General features: G+C 37.3%; 1 protein-coding gene across 1 annotated transcript in view; it reads right to left on the bottom strand.

Moving 5' to 3' along the window:
- The window catches only part of phlpp2 (PH domain and leucine rich repeat protein phosphatase 2), a 93,341-nt gene that overhangs the window by 7,984 nt on the left and 63,767 nt on the right, over positions 1-21,590 (bottom strand). The window contains 12 exon segments of the mRNA XM_048186065.1: positions 128-322; positions 2,206-2,319; positions 2,458-2,588; positions 4,785-4,947; positions 5,052-5,252; positions 7,903-8,058; positions 9,688-9,783; positions 13,320-13,380; positions 13,469-13,547; positions 13,549-13,672; positions 15,932-16,162; positions 19,188-19,334. Coding sequence (XP_048042022.1) covers positions 128-322; positions 2,206-2,319; positions 2,458-2,588; positions 4,785-4,947; positions 5,052-5,252; positions 7,903-8,058; positions 9,688-9,783; positions 13,320-13,380; positions 13,469-13,547; positions 13,549-13,672; positions 15,932-16,162; positions 19,188-19,334 — 1,698 coding nt within the window.

The raw sequence follows: 21,590 nt of genomic DNA, 5'->3' as shown, positions 1-21,590 counted from the left end.
TTAAATGACAAGCTATCAAGTGTTACCAATTATTGTACAAGCAAGGTTTAAGCATACAAAATTTATGAATAAAGAAAAGAAAGCTTAATCAAATCATGCTTAATCAAAACGTTTGTGCAAAACACACCTATGAGAGGTAAGGAAAGTGTTGCACATGTATACACTATCCACACTGGAGTGCTGTATCTCCTCTGCCAATACATCTCCCATGGTGCACTGCAGTAACCTGGAAACTTCTTCATTACGGTCGCCATCAAAAATCCCATAAGCAGCCTCTGGACTGTCCCCGAAGCGATCCACAGCCAGCACAGACACACACAACCTGAACCCAGGTAAAACACAAGATTTCAATTGAAGAAATGGTCTTCATGAAAACAACACCCAACCAAAATGTTGTACAATATCACATTACAATACATTTCAATGAATGGTAACGGATATACCTATATAGGTACATACACAAACTCACTCTCACTGACAAACACACAAAAGTGGCCCCCCTTGGTGGATATAGAGTACAGAGGATGCGATATTTGAAACTGACTCCTTTGAAACTGGAGGTAATGCCCTTCGCAGGGGGAGCCATGCACACTGAGGTCACATTAAACATGTAGAAACAAGACCTTTAAGCCTATGGGAAGCATTCTGCATTTAAACCAGCCCCCCTGCTGCGTCTTGCCCCTGGAAACTGCGAAATTTACTGCGAAAACCAACGCTATGATTATTCTGAGAATGCCAGCGGTTTTATGCCATCCAAGTATTTCTTTGTTCGTAAATTGGTTGTCTCAGAGCCAGATTTTTGATCGGCAAAATACCTGGGGCCAGATTCATAAAAATCTTCTTAAGCCCAGGATAAACTGCACGATTTTAGCAATCCTATAAGATCATTACAAATCACACGGTGCGACATGGATCTATTAAACTTGGGTATGACATGCATGTAGTAGACTGTACGATAATGACACCTGTTGACTCGTAGGCTACGATGCAAGTTTCTATAGAAGAATAAAACGTCATCAGCATGCGCATGTGCTGGTAAACAAAAAGACCATGTTGAATCACACTTTGACAGTTGTAGTTTTTTTTTATGTGTGCTGAAAAAAAGGAAGCAGTGAAAGAAGAAGGGGAAAGATCTTGAGGTAAGCAGTTTTAAGTTTTAGCGCCATGTCACGTTGATTATATGTTGCATTTTTATTGGCTGGTCAGTAGACGTAGCAGCAAACACAGTGTGCATTGGCTATCTTTGGTCGCAAGATCGGGAAAACCTCTTTGAACCTCTCTTACTGTGCGACATAGGACCACCGATTAAGAGCCACGATCACAGAAATTACCACGATTGTTTCACAATGGCAATCTTTTGTCTGGGACAGCCGGAAATCATGCAGTGTGTCCTGGGCTTTAAAGGGATAGTTCGCCCAAAAATGAAAATTCTGTCATCATTTACTCAAGTTGTTCCAAACCTGTATGAGCTTCTTTCTTCTGCTGAACACAAAAGAAGGTATTTTGAAGAATGTTGGTAACCAAACAGTTGGGCCCCATTGACTTCTATAGTATTTTTCAATCGGGTCCAGTAACTGTTTGGTTACCGACATTCTTCAAAATGTCTTCTTTTGTGTTCAGCAGAAGAAAGAAATTCATATATGCGCCAAGAAATGCCCATTTGGATAGGAAGGGTCTGTGTGAATGGCACATAAAACAACCAAACTATTTTTTTGTTTTGTTTTGACGTGAAATTTAGGATCGGGTTAATAAGAATTTTTGGTAACACTTTATTTTAGGGTCTTTTAACCAGTTGCTTATTAGCATGCATATTACTAGAATATTGACTATTTATTAGTATTTATTAAGCATGCCTTATTCTGCATGACTGTATTCTATTCTAAATCCTACCCAATACATAAACTTAACAACTACCTTACTAACTATTAATAAGCAGTAAATTAGGAGTTTATTTAGGGAAAAGTCTGAGTTAATAGTTTATATGTGTTCTCTATACTAAAGTGTTACCACATTTTTTATTAGACCGCAATGAACAAAAAAATAGTTTGCGCCTTCAGATCCTGAAGTTTCACTGCAGCCAATATATTCTCAATATATAATAGAGAATTGTTATTCTGGGCCTTCCTTTAACCAAACAAACCAACATTGACAAACACACTCATTCTTTCCAAATCTTTGACTCTCATGTCTCCAAATGTTGCTCACTTGTTCCTTTGACCACACATCTCAGCATAACCATGATCCCACAGGGTGGACGTGCCCTGTGCATCTCCTGCTGTCACGGCTGGCTTCTGGTCCAGCTTCAGTGTACTTATGTGACTGGAAGAGAGAAAGACACAGAGAGATAAAGACAAAAAGAAATTAACCACCTGGGTGTGAGTATATCAGCTGCATAATTAGTGTAGACAGGTCTGTGTTGCATCCCACGGAGAGGACTGCCGTTTAGTAGCACCTCACCTGAAGAGGTTGAGCGTTTTATGCTCTAACATGAGGCTACTGTTGCCGGTCAGGTCCAGCTCTTGCAGTGTGGAAGGCAGAGAGTCCGGCAACAGGATTTCCGTCTGCTCGTTACAGCTCACATCTACCAGCTACACAAAGAGCAGACAAGATACAGCATACTTCATGTGAAACACTGAACATAAAATAATGTGTGTAACAAACAACCGCCCACATCAAACAACATTTTGTTGGATTTGGGAGCAAAAACAATTTAATTTTGCCAGACTTTAAGGGATAGTTCATCCAAAAATGAAAATGATCCCATGATTTACTCACCCTCAAGCCGTATATGACTATTTTCTTTCCGCCAAACACAAATGGAGTTACATTAAATAATATCCTGGCTCTTCCAAGCTTTATAATGGTAGTGAATTGGGGGCGCCCTAAAAAGCCCTTTTTGAAGCCCAAAAAAATAAGTCCTTCCATCATAAAAAATAATCCATACGGCTCCAGGGGGTTAATAAAGGCCTTCTGAAGCAAAGCCATGGGTTTTTGTAAGAAAGTAAATCAATGGATCATTTTCATTTTTGGGTGAACTATCCCTTTAGCTAAATCTTTTTATAGTGCCATTTTCACAATTATATATTATAAATATTGAAATAATATAAGTATAAATCAACATAAATATTAAAATCAAAATAATGCATATAAACCATATAAAATAGAAACATTAAATCTAAACATGAACAATCTAAATCAATTTAGATAAATTTAGGTATAGAAGTTCTGTGAAGCATCACTAATTTTAATGTTCTCACCATTTATATTTAGATTTAGCATTTAAATGTAAAAATTCAGCTTTGCCATAATAAGAATAAATTACATTTTATATTAAATATATAAATAAAAATACAATACACTGTGTGTACACATCAATCTTAATACCTACTATTAATATTGTTTTTAATCATTTATAAGTGATATATAATTGTTCATGAAGGCTGGAAATGAAAAAATGCCTTATATTCAGGTGTGCAGAATTATTAGGCAGGTTTTCTTTTACAGGCAAAATGAGCCAAAAAAGAGATTTAACTCAGACTGAAAAGTCAAAAATTATTAAATGCTCATGAGAAGGACGCAATACTAATGCATTACTAGAAATTGCAAAGGTAAAGCATGACCAAGGGACAGCAAAATGCTCATTGGGTCAGCGGGGTCATACAAAAACAGGTGGAAAAGAAAAGACATGTTAACTGCAAAATAATTAAGAATTAAGGTGAAGAATTAAGTGTGAAACCATCAGGAACCCTTTAGTCTCCAGCGCCACCATTTTCCAGAACTGCAACCTACCTGGAGTCTCCAGAAGTGCAAGGTGTCAGGATCTCAGAGACTTAGGTTAGCTAAAGAAACCTAAAAAATGACCCGCTCTTAATAAGAATCACAAGCTGAAGTGTTATAAAATACATGAAGACTGTTTTTTATAGGCCTTATAGACAGACAGCTTGAGAGTGACTCCTGAAGGACCAGCACCACATCCTCTTTACCACTGTTTGAAGAATTCATCTTCCAAAATCTGGCAGTTTTTGATAATTAATAATTTTTGACTTTTCAGTCTGAGTTAAATCTCTTTTTTGGCTCATTTTGCCTGTAAAAGAAAACCTGCCTAATAATTCTGCACACCTGAATATAAGGCATTTTTCATTTCCAGCCTTCATGAACAATTATATATCACTTATAAATAATTAAAAACAATATTAATAGTAGTTATTAAGATTGATGTGGATTGGAATTGGTAAAATGTGCTTGGAAAAAAAATATGATGAGAAAATCAACTTGCCTAATAATTCTGCACACAGTGTAGAAAACAGTTCTTTCACATTGTAATAATATTTCACAATATTACTGATTTTTGTTTTATTAAATAAATGCAGCATTTTGTATTATTATTAAATTGGTGAGCATAAGAGACTTCTTTCAAAAACATTAAAAAATCTTAATTATTCCAAACTTTTGGCCAGTAGTGTATGTACATTTTACATGTCTATATAAGACATGCATTTAAAACATGGATTTGATTTTTTTTTTTTTTTTTTATCTATACAGTTTTATTCAAACATTTATTAAACCATAAATATTCTCTATGAACATTGATGATATCTATTAAATTTTGTAACCTAAATTGCTATAATTGTCTACCCATACATTTAAAATTGCATCTTTTTTCTACTTTCTGTGTGTTACTGCCACCTGATGATGACTCTGTGGTTGACCCTTAAGATCCTTACAATATTTATGGCCAGGCTTTCATGCCCTGGTCATCATATATCACCCAAACGCACACCAACCTTGATCTCGGGGAGGTTGAGGACCTCTGGGAACACGCTGATATGGTTGGAGTGGGCGATGAGGGTGTGCAGTCTCTTGCAGCTGGACACAGTGGAGGGGATCGTTTTCAGCTTGTTCCCACTCAGATTTAACTCCTCCAGTACTTCCAGTTTACTGAGTTTGCTGAAAACACAATAAAGGTGATTTATACAGATATAATCAGTGCTCGTTCCTGAATGATGTAGATGGAAGTATACTAGTTCAAGGTGTCAGTGAAGTATAGGTACCTAGCAGGGAAGGACAGCAGTTGGTTATAAGCCATATGCAAGACCCGCAGGTTCTGATGCCCCACCAGTAGAGCAGCGCAGTTCTCATTCAGGTTGTTTCCGGTGAGATAGAGCTCCTGCAGGGTGCTGAGGCTCTCCTCCGATTGGCTGCTCGGCGGGATTGTCTCCAGTGCATTGGCAGACACGTTCAGATACTTTAAACTAGTAGACGACAAGACAAAGGAAAAGCAATTTGGTGAATATTGTTTTTCTTTTCTTTTCATTTAAACAGCAATGTTTATAAAACAAAAATCCTCTTGGATACAACCAAAGCCTCAGAGCTGCAGTACATCTTTCAGCATTAGAGATGCTTAATGGATGACAAGTAAATTAACATACAGGAAATGGAAGAGCTGCGGGCTGTTCTGGCTCATATTACTGTGTCTCACTGAGCCGTATCCTCCTTTACGCATCCATGAGAGTCTTTGTAGAAGCATGTCAGGTCCTCTATGCACAGCACATGCACTTACGTACAGTGTTGGACTCGTTATTAGATTTAATTTATTACTCATTACTCCTTTCAAAAGTAATATTATTACATTATGTTTTATTTCTTGCCGAAAGTAATTCACTACACTACTAGTTATATTACTTTTCCATTACAGCCCACAGAAATGGTTATAGCGTATTTTCTCCTCAAAATTCTGACTTTGCATGCGCGTCTCTATGAATGTTAGGGCATATTTAAAATTATTTATTTAAATATGAAACATATCTGTCAATGCATATTTAAAACTTTACAAACTATAAATCACTGGCTTCCGCTAACGGCCTAAGGGTGACCTCTGACCTGACATATGACGTATGACGTAGGCGTAGCGTAAGCTTAGGTGAGAATAGACACCTTTCATGAAAACCCTCTCGTAAACACGTGTACAGCCATTGTCGGAAGCCAGCGATTAAAGTTTTAAATATGCATATTTTTCTTACAAAAACCCCTTGCTTCGCTTCAGAAGACATTTATTAACCCACTGGAGTCATATGGATTACTTTTATGATGGATGGATGCACTTTTTGAAGCTTCAAAAACTCTTGTAATACTCAATAACATTACAAAGCAGGGAAGAGCCAGGATATTATATAAAGTTTAATTTTTTAATGTTGTTTATATGTCTATGTAGTGTTTTTAATACGCTTTAAGACAAACCATGTGTAAATTCATAAGACAGCATATTCCTGAGTATTTCATGTTTAAAACTGCAGTAAACCAAAGACAGTCAAAAACCTGCGGTTTGAAATCTCTGGTGTTTGTGACGTCACAGACTACCTTGTAACCAATCACAACAACGTGCCGGCAGGCTTTAGAATATTATTAACTAGTTATCCCAGGTTATCCCGGTATATTTTCTGTTGATATGAAAAATTGTGTAGATTTAGCAATATAGCAGGTGTATGATGTATATTATGGTGTTATGATGAACTATTTGCCTTTCTCTACTGACGTTGTTCAAAGCGTCGTTGTTCAAAGAAGTCAGCTGTCTGACTCTGAGATATATTTATTATTAGCTGTTTGATAACGTAGTCAAGCAAAAGGCTAATAATTTTAATCGTTATGTGTCCAACAGAACCATCGCAAGGGCTGTGCCAAGTGTGCGAGCGCATATCACGGCAAATTAAAGTGACAGCTGATTTGAAGTAAAGCCAATAAAGCTCATGTTTTTGACCTTCAAAATATTTTAATACTATAAAACATAGCTAAAACAATATTGCTCTGAGCGTGTGACCAAAATTCGTGTGCATATGTCAGTTAGTGTGGCATCACACTTCAAGTTTCGGGAAAAGCTTTATTCAGGTTTTTTTATTTAACACTATGAAGTTAAATAAGCATATATAGCATATTTTTCAATACATAAGCATATATAGCAATATATATGCATATATAAGCAATATATAAGCATATATTGCTCATCACTACAGCAACAGTAGACTCTTTGAGCTGGTGTGAGTGAATGGAGGCGGGGCTAATTTGCATATTCATTGATCCGAGAATATTAAATTAGGCAAGGGTGTAGAGTTATATTCAAACAATTTTAAGGCATGAAGATTTTTTTTTTTTTTTTTCACTCGAAGAAATGTTTAAATATGTCATTTTAGTGATCAAAGATGCGTTTTAAGTGATACAATAATTGACTACAGATGGACTTTAATATAACTCTGATTGTGTTCGGCTGAAAGAAGATTGTCATATACACCTAGGATGGCTTGAGGGTGAGTAAATCATGGGGTTATTTTAATTTTTGTGTGCACTATTCCTTTAATTAAATTTTTTCATGAGTCTGATGAATACTGCTCTGATTAAATTATAAATTACATAATCTGATATCTAATTAAAAAGATTTTGCCCAATTAAATAACTAATGTATTTGGATACTTTTTGTTTGTAGCTTGTAGTTACAAGCTAAAGTAGCTTCCGCAACTCTGAGTATCTGTAATATGTTCCAGTCAATGTATATATATATATATATATATATATATATATATATATATATATATATATATATATATATATATATATATATATATATATATATATATAGTGATTATCATTTCCAAAGAGCAATTTCCAGAGAATTTTCTTGTTTGATAAGTTCCTGTAAAAGGCTAGGAGGTCTAGTGAAGGGCTCAAGCAGCAGGGCTAAAGGTCAACAGAGCAGAGAGAGACGCAGCTGCAGCTTGCACTGCACCTGTCACATGAAGAAATTGCAAGAAAAAGAGGAAAAACACTAGGAAAATGGAGGGAGAGAGAGAGAGAGAAAGCACAGCCTGGAGAGTAAGAGGAACAGAGAGAGTTCAGAAGGAGGGAGTGACCTACTTTAAGGCCTTGTAGAAGAAGCACTCTGGCAGTTCTCGCAACTTGTTGTGCTGCAGGTCGAGTGTTTCCAGTGGGATGTGGTCAAGCAGGTCAGCCAGTCTCTCCAACCTATTGTTGCCAGCCAGCAGTTTACGCAGACTCATACTGCTAAGAAGTCTGACAGGAAAGAACGAAGATGAGAGACATCAAAAGAAAATACACTGTCTGACACTATAAACATATTCAGAATGAGGGAAGAATCTCAAAAGCAAAAAAGGTTATTTTGTCCAATAATTAACATTCTAACATTATTTATTCATCATCATTTAATTCCAAACCCATTTGATTTTTTTTTTCTTTTTCTGGAAAATAAGAAAAGGGAGTTTTTGTTTTTAAAACAAACAAAGCACCATAAAAGTAGTCCATAACTTACAACTACTTTAGGGCTGTGGAGGAATCAATTTGTGATTTTTCTGATAAAAAAATGTGAGTGAGATGTAAAATGCAATTTTTATAAATAAATAAAACAAGGTTACTGGAGGTTTGCTGTGCTTGTTTGCAGGGCTGCAGAATTTGTCCAAAACTTTTGTGATTATATATTAATATGACTATAAAATAATAATAATAATAATAATAATAAAATATTACTACATTAAAATATTAAACAAAATATTACTATCGTAATAATTTAGTGTAAAATAAAAAAGAAAAATGATATAATAATTTTACTTTACAAAAAAAAAACTGTAAAGTTACAAAATTAATATAGCTTATATCTTAATTTCTTCATTTTCAAACGTTAAACCATCAAGCTTTTATTTCAGCGAAACACCAGATGGAGCTTTTAAATCTTCTCTTGACAATAAATGTTTGATTTGCATGTAAAAAGAACACAATGCCTTGCTTCATTTGAGAATCGCACTAAGCCTCATCACAGTTTTGGTTTCATTTCAATTAATCATGCAGCCCTAATATATACATACAAATAAGTCTTCTGTAGCCAAACAAGTTTTCCATGAAGAATAGACACAAATTCAAGTAGTTATTCACTTAAATATAATTTACACCTTATATAACATATAATTTGACCAGGTTTGACATTAGGTTCTTGTATATTTTGTAACCAAAAACTGGCATGGTAGATTGACTTGACGACTTTGCAATGAAGGATGATATTCGAGAGCTGCAACTGAAGATTTTCAGTAAACATGTTTTTGATATCATCGCTTTTTGGAGCTTGACAAGTATAATTTAAGTAAAAGATAACCACAATGCAAGTTTGAAACGATATGTGGCTGAGTACATAATGACAGAATTCTCCTTTATAATGAACTTTTCCTTTAAAATACCAACACAGCATTTTCATGCGAGGCAAAGATTGCAACACTCACAGTCTCAAATGGGACACAAACTTCAAGCCGCATATTATCTCATTTGTGCACGGCTTTTAGCTCTTTCAGATGCAAATGACTGAATGTTAATGTGGAATTAGCTGGAAATGGTGCTTTCATCTGCTTGGCGTTTACATCACTTTGCTTTGAGACAGCAGAGTGGCCTCATCAAGCGTCTGCTGATGAACGCTGTCCCATTTCTATTCAGTTCCACCGTCTGGCCAGACAGTCGCTTTAACCGACATCATTCAAATCAAACGGGCAATTTTTGTTGAATAAATAAGTACAAAATGCTGACATTAAGATTCTGAAATGGGGGAGCAGCAAGACAGTTTCTTTTTAGAGGGAAGGTGCAAATGCAGTTTATGAGGGTCTGAACACACACATACATACACACACACACAAATGCGCACACCTGGCTGGGATCTCAGACAGCAGATTATGGGAGACGTCCAGCACCTCAATCTTCCTGCTGTCACACACCCAGTCTGGCAGGTATTCCAGGAGATTCCTGCAGGAGGGAAGTGAATTAACTCCAGGCTAATTACATGAGAGCATTAGCATTGTACAAGAGTGTGCGGAGTAAAGGACATGACTGCTGTGCATTGAGCCTCTTGTAAATGAGCTGATGAACATTTGGTCACATTTGCATTACAATATTCATGTACAAACACAGAGCAGTGTTAATTTAGTATTATTTACCTTACCTGAATTTTTTTTTTACTGTTTTATGTTATGTTTTAGTAATTTTGTCATGCACTTCTGTCATTTTACTTGTTTATATTTCAATGTAACTATTTTGGTTTGAAGTAATTTTAGTACTTTTTTTAATAATTTTTTTCTGTAATATTTATATTCCATTTTATTTCAGCTTTATTTCAAATAACAAAAATGATTTTTGGTAGCACTTTATTTTAGTGTCCTTGTTACATGTTACATGTTACATGTACCTATTTTAAGTAATAACCAGTGTTGGGGAAAGTTACTTTTAAAAGGAATGCATTACAATATTGCGTTAATCCCTAAAAAAGTAACTAATTGCATTACTTAGTTACTTTTTATGGAAAGTAATGTGTTGCGATACTTTTGCTTCACTTTTACTCACCTGGGCTGGGCATGCTTGTTTATTTTTTATTAACAAAAAAATGAAAGTTCTATTTTTGGCAATTTCAAGGCCCTTTCCCCACCAAAAGTGAAATGACTCAAGAGAAGAAAGTTCAACACCCTTACTTCATTATTAAAAAAAAAACAACAAAAAAAAACACAAAAACACAAATGAGATGTTAAACCCAAGTCATTTTTTCTTAGTATGGTTGAATTAGATCATCGAAAGTCAACAGCAAAGAAATTAGTTCATAAAGTTATATTTAATACATAAATGATGTATTATTTAAAATTGTAATTATTAAAAGGTTTGCATTTTGAGGAATACTGATTCTGTTTTTGTGCAAGTTTGTGGAGTGGGTGCTGGAAAACAACAGACCAGCAAACACCATCTGCACAGCGGGGATCATTTCCAGCCCCACTCTGAACCCAGAGCCCAGCTAACCATCACCCCACAGCACGGATACAACACCAGAGCCCACTGAAGATGGAGGGATTAAGCCTGCCACGATGCACGAGCCAGACCAGACATCGCCCCGGAGCCCAAGCCCTACTGTAAGTCTGACCAGGTGTGTGAGCCGGCAACATTGTCCGTCATCATGAGGCAGCTAGTGGAGTACGAGGGAATGGAGGAAGACCCTGTCCACACACCCACCACTGAGGTTGAGCTGATGCTGACCTCTGCAATATTTTGGTTTCACAGACAGGGCTTAATCTAAGCCAGAATTAGGCCTTAGTTCAATTAGGGCATTTAAGTATCTTTTTATAAATATGCCCTAGAAATCTTGAGAGACAAAACAATGACACTGACATATTTTAAGATATTTCAGTGCAAGTTCCTTTCAGTTCAGAAATCTCAAACATGCATTTTAGTCTTGGACAAGCTCAGGGGTAGGCAAGTTCGGTCCTAGAGAGCCGCTGTCCTGCTGAGTTTAGCTCCAACCTTAATCAAACACGCCTGAACAAGCTAATCAAGCTCTTCAGGATTACTAAGGCTATAGGCAGCTGAAGGTTTTTTTTCAGGGTTGGAGCTAAACTCTGCAGGACAGCGGCTCTCTAGGACCGAACTTGCCTACCCCTGGACTAGCTTAAGCCTTGTCTGTGAAACCAGGGGTTTATGACTTAGAAGAGGAGGCTTACCTTAATCTCCCGTCCCCGGTAGTCCCGTCCAGCACAAAGTCTCCTGTGTTTCCGCTGGTTCCGTCCAGTTCAGTCTCCTGCGTCCCCGCTGGTTCCACCCAGACCGGTGTCTCCTGATTCTCCACAGTTCCTGCCCAGCCTCCCTCTCCTGCCTCTTCTTCCAAAGTTAGCCAGACCGTTGGCCCCACCTCTGCTCGTTCCCTTCAGCCCCTCATCTTCTCCTCTAACGGCACTATACTGTGTGGATTTGCCTCGGGTCTTCGGGTCTCCAGCTTCGCCCAGGCAAGTGGATCCTCCGGCTTTTGCCTCCAGCCGCTGATCCCGTCACTCCACCTTGGTCTGTCGACCTGTTGGCTTCGATTGGCTCCTCCCTCCCTCGGCTCCACCAGATGCCATCATCCTTGAGGCTCCACTGGGCTTCCTCATCCTTCCGGCTCCACCTTGGTCAGACATCACCCTGCCTGTGCTACAGACTTTCAAGCTGTCCACTGCGCTCCGTCTCTCCACCCCTTCAGCTTCATCTGGCTCCGCTTTCCCTCCGGCTCCACCTCCATCCTCGGTCTCACCGGCTCCGCCTCAGTCCTCAGGCACCCTGGCTTTGCCTCCAGGACCATCGGTGTCATCGTCAACCAAGTTTCCACCATGGCTCTTCCCTCCCCGACTCCACCGTGGGCCATCGTCCTGGCTGGCTCATCTTGCTCCTGGCTCCACCCAGGTCTCTCCTGCCATCAGTGCCACAGGGTTACTGCCTTTCGCCTGCTCCACGTCCCTCTCCAGAGCCCCCACCCTGCCTCCTCAGTTGGACTGTTATGGCGCGAGGATGCACCTTCCCTGAGGGGGGCGTACTGTAAGGTGTATGTTCTGTTTTATTATCATGGTGTTTTGGTTTCCCTGTTTGCCTGTGTTCCCTAGTTTGTTCCCTTGGTTACATATGTTCACCTGTCAATCATTATGTCTCCCCATGTATTTAATCCCTTAGTTTCCTCAGTCCTTGGTTCGATGTGGTCAATGTTTAGTGGTTGTGTTTACTATAATCTCCAACAATATCCTGTGTTTTAGTTTGTGAATTAGAATAAAGATTATTTTGTATACTCCGTCGTGCATGTCTCTACAGCACCCACGTCTGGCATAACTTGCATTATTTATTTGAAAAATTAACTCGGATATTTTGTTGTGAATTTAAAGTAATGCGATACATTACCAGTTACTTGAAAAAAGTAATCTGATTACGCAACTCACGTTACTTGTAATGCGTTACCTCCAACACTGGTAATAACAGGAAGTTACGCATAACTACATGCAACTAACCCTAAACCAAACCCTAATCATAAATCTAACCCTATAGTAAGTGCATGTTGTTCATTAATATTACTCAGTACTTAAATGTATAATTACACTGTTAAAATAAAGTGTAACTCAATTTTTAATAGATTTAGTTTACCATAACAACATTAGTACAGAGATTTACTTCTAAACAACAAGTGAATAAATAACATATAATTAGTTTACAGAGATATTTGTGATTACACATTATTATTACTGGTACTATTGCTCATTTTGTAAAAATGCTGTGTGTCATGTATTTAATTACAATTAACATTTATTAACTAGCCGAAACCATAAACAAAAAGACATTTTTTGGTTACTTGTGAAATGTCACTGGTCCAAAATGTTGTTGCTAAGTTTGTGCAGCATTTTTCGCTTTTAGTCTGGACAGAAAAAATTACTTGTTGATGGAAACTGTCGCAACTGATTAGGATACGGTATGTACAGAATGAATATGTCAATTCATCATATGCTTGCCTTGATAGGTCCATATGTGTCAGTTGGTTGGGAACAGGGTAGATGTTCACTGTGGTTAGACCTATGAAAAATAATATAGCAATTATGAAAATAATAAAATGAAAACGTCTGTAAATTTTTTGGCATCAAATATTTCTATTTGTACTCACGGTTGTTATTGGCGTGGAGTGTGCGCAGAGTGAAGCCGCTAAGCGTGAGGGATCCCAGCTGGTTTCGCTGACACTGCAGCGTTCTCCAGACTGCAGGCCGCGCTCAGGTCTACAGAGGTCAACCGGTTGTCTCTCAGGTCTAGCTGGGTGAGATGTTTTACAGGCTCCAGAGTTTCACTTTTAACACAGCGGAGGCCGTTTAACCTACACACAAAAGACAGGCCGTATATCAGCTGCAAAGAATCCAAACAGCAAAAAGAAGTGAAGAATCTAAACAGCAAAAATATGTTGGTGAACAAATAAAAACAGAGAAAAGAGTAGAGCTCCAAGACAATGAAAATTGAGAAAATTTCCTTATCTTATAATAAATAGTTACATTTTATGCTCAGAAAATATGTTTGTACTGTATATTTTACTTGTGCAACCCAAAAAAAGAGAAGAGCTACACTGCATATGCAATAACACAAATAATTGAAATATTATTTAATGTTATTATAATATGATTCAATTTCGAAATATTGAATTGAATTATAATAAATACTGTTGCAGTAAATCGGTCAGTTGGAATGGCACACGTAAATGAACTAGTTAAAAAAAATGAGTCACTGATTCATTTGAGTCATGAAGATAAAGTGAGAGCTTTCATAAAAATCAGTCTTTTTAGACATCAGAAACACAGAATAAGGGTAATTCCAACACGACAGATAAGCAGCAAGTGTGTATAGACACTTGCTAGATATAATTTACAATACATTCCCAAACAATAAAGGTTGCAAATGTGTATATACATACATACATACACATGGTACATTATAAATAAGCAAATGCACTACATATTCTTCAAGATATTGCATATACAAATACATATGGCATTGACACTTGGGTGACATTCTGTCGGGGTCTGTAAATGCAGATCAGAACAGAAAAAGACCCAGAAATGACCTTTACAGTGGTTCATCTACGTTCCCCTGCTTCTCCTGCCATCTGTTGAAACAGAACTTAACCGAACGGCTTCCCGTTACGAGAGACGCCACAGTTCGCTAATGACTATCACAGCCAAATGATAAGGGCATTAAACCTTTCTGTTTCTCGCAGCCCCCCATGAATTCAAATTCCCACTCACATCTGCTGTTTGCACACATTCTGCCCGTGAGATCGGTGAATATGTGAGGAATCTGAGTGGTGACTCGTGTCAAGAGCAATGGGATAATCCAGCAGAAAAGCTCGTTCAGGTGACAGACGCCTCCCTCTTTCCCTCAGCCTCAGCCAGGGAGTGTTTCAGACCCCGCGTGAGTTCCCACCACAGCTCAGCTCTGCATTAAGAGCCTGGCTGGATTTCTAATCCACAGCAGGTGCAGTCAGGACCCTGAAAATCCTCAAACCTCAGTCTGTTTCACTCATTCTCTCTCTCTCTCAGGTGAGTCACAGACTGTGAGCTGTGATCGAAACCACAGGCTGTTTAAAAATGACTTTATGAGAAGAGCAATCGTGACTCTGTTAGGGACAGGGCAGTCTAAACCTCAGACAGTCAGTCCACAGACCGCCCACAGTCCGTTTACAAACCGTCTGATGCATATTGCACTCAAAAATAGCAAACGCTGACCAAAATCAACATTTCCAACCTGATTGGCTGCTTTTATGAAACTGGAAGTACACAGATTATGATTTATTTTATGATGATAAGTTATGTTTACAAGGTTTGATACAATAACGCTTTTGTAGATAAAATAAGGTAAAATAAATCACTGAATTCATATATATATATATATATATATATATATATATATATATATATATATATATATATATATATATATATATATATATATATATATATATATATAAAAAAATATACTTTCTTACCCCAAACTTTTGAACAGTAGTGTAATAGCAGGTAAACTAGAAATCTCTGGCCAGAATCAGTTTCTAACAGATAGAAATTCTGTTTATAAATACACATTTTCCATAATTTATCAGTGTTTTTTTTTTTTGTACAAATGTTATCAGAGAATGCCAGGTCATTATTTATTTATTTATATTTTTTTGCACCAATGTATTATTGTGCTATGATATAAAAACAGCAAACTGTGTCTGGACGCTTTACATGTCAGACAGATGGTCTCATCCTTTCAAAATGGGCATTTTTTGCCAGAATAATCTACAAAGAGGACCAGATTTTAATGCCGTAGTCTGGCTGCATGAGACTAGCGACAGGGCCACCTGCGAGAACAAATAGAGTTGTGCTGCTGTCAGCTCTGTGATTTACTGATAGGTGATCTTATTACATTACTATTGTATATTGATCCTGCATTATGCATAAAGTCTGCGCTGAGAGTAATATCATACAGACAGGTGACAGACAGAAGAGAGAGAGAAAGGAGGAACAGAAGGAGCCCGACAGCATGACGCACAAAGATAGATAGATGGAGAGAGAGAAAGAGGAAGATGTTTGTAATAGCTCACCGTAAATCAATACTCTTAATGTGACTCATTCGTAGCAGGCAGCACAGATCCAGAGTCTCCACCCTGTTCCCAGCCATCGCCAGCTTGTCCAGGGCACAGAGCCGCTCCACCACGCTGGGGATCTGGGGAAAATCGTTGAAGGAAAGTCCCAAGCTGCAGAGCTGCACGAGGCTGCCCAGCTCCTCTGGAAGAGAATCCAAGCGATTCCCATCCAAACACAGTGTCTGTAAGCTAAAGAGATAATGGTCTATGAATTCACAGCCAAACGGACTCGCTTTTAAGATATGGGAAATGATAAAGCGATTACTATCAGTGTTGGGGAAAGTTACTTTTAAAAGTAGTGCATTACAATATTGCATTACTCCCTAAAAAAAAGTAACTAATTGTGCTACTTAGTTACTTTTTATGAAAAACATTACTTTTGCGTTTCTTTTTCTAACCTGGGCTGGGCTTACTTGTTTGTTTTTTAATAACGGAAGGAAATGCATATTTACGCCTGTACAGTAGGATACAGGAGAAGGAAATTCAACACTCTTATTTCTAAATCTAATCTTAAGTCATTTTTGCTTATTAGTATGGTTGAATGAGATCACTGAAGGTCAGCAGCAAAGACAGTGGTTAATAAAGTGAGATTAAATACATAAAGTATATTTGTGTAATTTAATATAGTTAATTATTACATGTTTGCATAAAATTCTGAGATTGCATTTCACTGTTTTTATTCATTTTGAGGAATACTGAATGTTTTTGTGCAAGTAAGATGAGTAAGTGCATGTTAACATTTAGTCTAGAACTACAATAACCATCATGTTCACACAGCGTACACAACACCTCTGACCTTTATTTCTCTCAACATGAGGACAGGAGAGCTGTCAGTCAATAAATGTGAAAAAGTAACTTGCATTACTTTGAAAAAGTAAAGTGTTACTTTACCTGTTACATGAAAAAGCAATCTGATTACATAACTTGTGAAGAGTAAGCCCCAATACTGGTTACTATGATATTATAGAAGCTGGTTTCCACATTTTTGTCAATACTGTTATTTGTTAATATTTACAGCTCTGGGGGAGGGAGGGGGGTATTTTAATAGTAAACAGCCTATTAGTAAATAAAGATTTACAAAAATCAACAACTTATTTTTATAACATAGATGTCTTGGTTTTACCATCTTTTTAATTGTTTTATCCTTGCCCCAGATCCTAACCTTTTTTCCAAATAGGTTTGGCCATGTTATGCTTACAGTTATGCTATGACTATATTTCTTATGTAAACCATTTTTTATTAACTGTAAAATGCATACATGTTTTCATTTATAAATGCAATTACTGGTATTTATTGAATACTGCTGTCTTTTTTAGTCATATTTCTACTTTGCATCATACCTAAAAACATTTCACCCTTAACCAGAATGCATTATATACACCGATCAGGCATAATATTATGACCACCTTCCTAATATTGCGTTGGCCCCACTTTTGCTGCCAAAAGAAGCCCTGACCTGTTAAGGCATGGACTCCACTAGACTCCTGAAGGTGTGCTGTGGTATCTGCACCAAGATGTTAGCAGCAGATCCTTTAAGTCCTGTAAGTTGCGAGGCGGAGCCTCCATGGATCGGACTTGTTTGTTTAGCAAATCCCACAGATGCTCGATTGGATTGAGATCTGGGGAATTTGGAAGCCAAGTCAACACCTCAAACTCGTTGTTGTGCTCCTCAAACCATTCCTGAACCATTTTTGCTTTGTGGCAGGAGCATTATCCTGCTGAAAGATGCCACAGCCACCAGGGAATACCGTTTCCATGAAAGGGTGTACATGGTCTGCAACAATGCTTAGGTAGGTGCTACGTGTCAAAGTAACATCCACATGGATGGCAGGACCCAAGGTTTCCCAGCAGAACATTGCCCAAAGCACCACACTGCCTCCGCTGGCTTGCCTTCTTCCCATAGTGCATCCTGGTGCCATGTGTTCCCCAGGTAACCGATTCATCAGACCAGGCCACCTTCTTCCACTGCTCCGTGGTCCAGTTCTGATGCTCACGTGCCCACTGTTGGCTCTTTCGGCGGTGGACAGGGGTCAGCATGGGCACCCTGACTGGTCTGCGGCTATGTAGCCCCATACGCAACAAACTGTGATGCACTGTGTATTCTGACACCTTTCCATCAGAACCAGCATTAACTTCTTGAGCAATTTGAGCTACACTAGATCGTCTGTTGGATTGAACCACACGGGCCAGCCTTCACTCCCCACGTGCATCAATGAGCCTTGGCCGCCCATGACCCTGTCGTCGGTTCACCACTGTAGCAGGCAGCACAGATCCAGAGTCTCCACCCTGTTCCCAGTCACTTTGACCACTTGGAGCACTTTTGATAGATACTGACCACTGCAGACCGGGAACACCCCACAAGAGCTGCAGTTTCGGAGATGCTGTGACCCAGTCATCTAGCCATCACAATTTGGTTCTTGTCAAACTCACTCAAATCCTTACGCTTGCCTATTTTTGAATGTTTCTTTAATAAATGAACATATATGAATGTTAATATAATATATATAGGGTATATATTAAAGCAACATTCTATGAGAGGCCATGCATTCAATATAATATAATATAATATAATATAATATAATATAATATAATATAATATAATATAATATCCTGATGCTGATCATTTTCAGGACACAAATATTGACAGATATGGTCAGCACTATCCAGTAAGATTCCACTGCAGGCCTCCTACATGCTCAAAGCATCTCATATAAGCTGAGCAGAGAGCAGTAAAACTAGGCTGATTTTTATGCTTGATTTAATCTGGTGGCGTAATATGCACGGCTGAACTTCATGCATTTTACTGGCTCATTTAGGGAAAAAAAAAAAAAAAAGAACTTCGCATGACAGGCTCTTTGGTACCACACTGACTGTAATTGCAGGAGCAGCGGTGCTATAAAGCACTGAATATTTTAAACACAATCATGCAAATCAAAGGATTATTTAGATTATTACCCATAATCACGCTTCATTATGTTGTGCGATGTTTTTCAAATGACCTACAAGGCACATTTGTGCACTTACAAAAGGTTGAGCTGATTACAAATAGAGAGGACCATTCTGGCAACAACAAAAAGGACAAGCACATATTTTCTCTTTTAGATCAGCTACAAAAACAGCAACAAACCGTATTATTTGCTGGTTAAAATCTACCCAAAAGAGCGGGCGCAGATGGTGTGTTGTGCACAGTAGAGTCGTGTAATTGTGCGCTGACCTCTGGAGGTTGTCGACGCGGGCCGGGATGGCGCAGAGGCCGTTGCAGGACAGATAGAGCTCCGTCAGTGTCAGGATCTCGCACACCGACTCCGGGAATACGCCCAGCCCATTGTGAGAAAGGTTTAAGCTCTTCAGCTGGGCAAATCTGCGGAAATATTCAGTGCTCTTAATGGACAAGGTTATTTCCTGATGATATGACTCTATCATGAGACATGAGAAACACTTATGCATAATGGACTTACAACAAATACATTTAGAGGGCAAGCAAGTCTTTAGTAGAAAAGGCCTGCATAACTGTTTCTCTAAATATATAAGGCCAGCAATTCTGAAAAATCATCATGGTAGCCATACAGCCAACACAAACATACAAGATCTCAATAAGTATATTCTTCGCAAAATTATTCATTTAATAATAGTTAATTCATTTGAATAAATATCTATATGAATTGTTAATTTATTTATTTATAATGCGGTATTGAGCTGAAACTAAGGTTCCCATGGTACATTTCTGTAAAGGAGACAAATTAATTAAAGAGACATGCAATGGAGACGTCCGACAGTTTTGATCCTAATGTAGACAATATCTCTGCTGGGAGACAAAATTAGGTATTCATCTTTTGTAGTCTTTTAGTAGTCATCTTTATTATCCCATGGGGAGACTTTCAGTGAATTTTGTGGGCATGACAAGACAAAAGGACAAGAAAAATCATCAAACATCAAACACCTTCTATAAATATTAAAAATAAATAAGTAATCTGCCATATAAATTTATCTCTGCATTATTATATGTTCAAGTCATACAAGGTACAATATATACACTCCCATTCAAAAGTTTAGATTCAGTTAGAAATTAATCATTTTATTCAGCAAGGACACTTACAAAAGATTTCTTATTTCAAATATATGCTGTTCTTTTGAACTTTATCAAAGAATACTAAAGAAAAAGCACATCACAATTTCCTCAAATATATTAAGCAGCATAATGTTTCTCGAGCAGCAAATCAGCATATAGACTGATTTCTGAAGGATCATGTGACACTGAAGACTGGAGTAAAGATGCTGAAAATTCAGCTTTGCATCAGGAATAAGTTACATTTTAAAATATATCTAATAGAAAACAGCTATTTTAAATTGTAATAATGTTTCACAATATTACTGTTTTTACTGTATTTTTTATCAAATAAATGCAGCCTTGGTGCACTGTAAAAAATGACCGTGATTTTAACAGTAAAAGACTGTAAAAATGCTGCGGTGAAAAACTGTTAATTGGTTTACAGAAAGTTCCCGTACTATATACGGTGAATAACTGTAATAGATCTAACAGTACATTTAATGTAATTTTACGGTAAAATACCGTTAAATTCACAGTTTTTGGAAGTGAAAATAACAATTAATTGTAAAATTTACAGTGAAAAACCATAAATTGACATTCCCACAATTCCCTGCGTGACACTTCACATTGTTTCTTCTTAGTTTTTCTCATTTTTTTCTAATCAGTTATGTACATTAGGGTTTTATGTTACACCTAATGTTGTTAAATTAATGTTTGTTGCATTTTTAAAATGTCATGTGTTACCATGATGGTGTTTAGTGTATGTGTGAATGACACTGTGTGCACCTTGCATATGTTAGTGTTGTCCTTCTCAGCTTGTGGGAAATCTGCTTGTGATGAACTTTGATTCATCATGTGACTCTTATCACCACTGTGTTTGGTGATTGTCAGTGTATTATAAAGGTGCAAAACAGATATTAGTACTTCATTAGGTTGGTAAATTAACATTAATATCAGTTAATGAAATATGTTATTTTACCGTAAATTTAACAGATTTTTTTTTTTACATTGCTACCGTATTTTTTACGGTAAAGTTCTGGCAAACACAGCTGCTGTTTTTTTACCGTAAATTTTACTGGGATTTTTTTTACAGTCTGAGCACAAGAAACTGCTTTCAAAAACATAAAATCTTACAAACCCTTTTTTATTATCAATGTTGAAAACAGTTGTGCTGCTTAATAATTTTGTGGAAAATGTGATTCATTTCTCAGGAATCTTTGAAGAATAGAAAGTTGAAAAGAACAGCATTTAATTGAAATTGAACTAGAAATCTTTTTATAACATTATAAATGTCTTTGTCACTTTTGATCAATTCAATGTGTCTTTGCTGAAAAAAAGTATTAATTTCTCTCTTCAAAAAAACAAAAACCAAAAAAAACAACAACTCCAAACTTTTCAATGGTAATGTACATCTTCCAGGCAAAAACTGTAAGCCTGATCTCATAAAATATCCACTCGCTCATTGTTTTATTGGTGGGTTTTTTGTGTGTGTGTGTGTGTGTGTGTTATTGCTGCTGTAAAAGCTTAATTTCCCTTTGGGGATTAATAAAGTAGTATCGTATTGTATCG

This window comes from Megalobrama amblycephala, linkage group LG3, assembly GCF_018812025.1.
Source record: "Megalobrama amblycephala isolate DHTTF-2021 linkage group LG3, ASM1881202v1, whole genome shotgun sequence".
NCBI classification, from domain to species: domain Eukaryota; kingdom Metazoa; phylum Chordata; class Actinopteri; order Cypriniformes; family Xenocyprididae; genus Megalobrama; species Megalobrama amblycephala.
The sequence above is the reverse complement of the archived record's forward strand: the minus strand, read 5'-3'. Positions and strand labels throughout refer to the sequence as shown.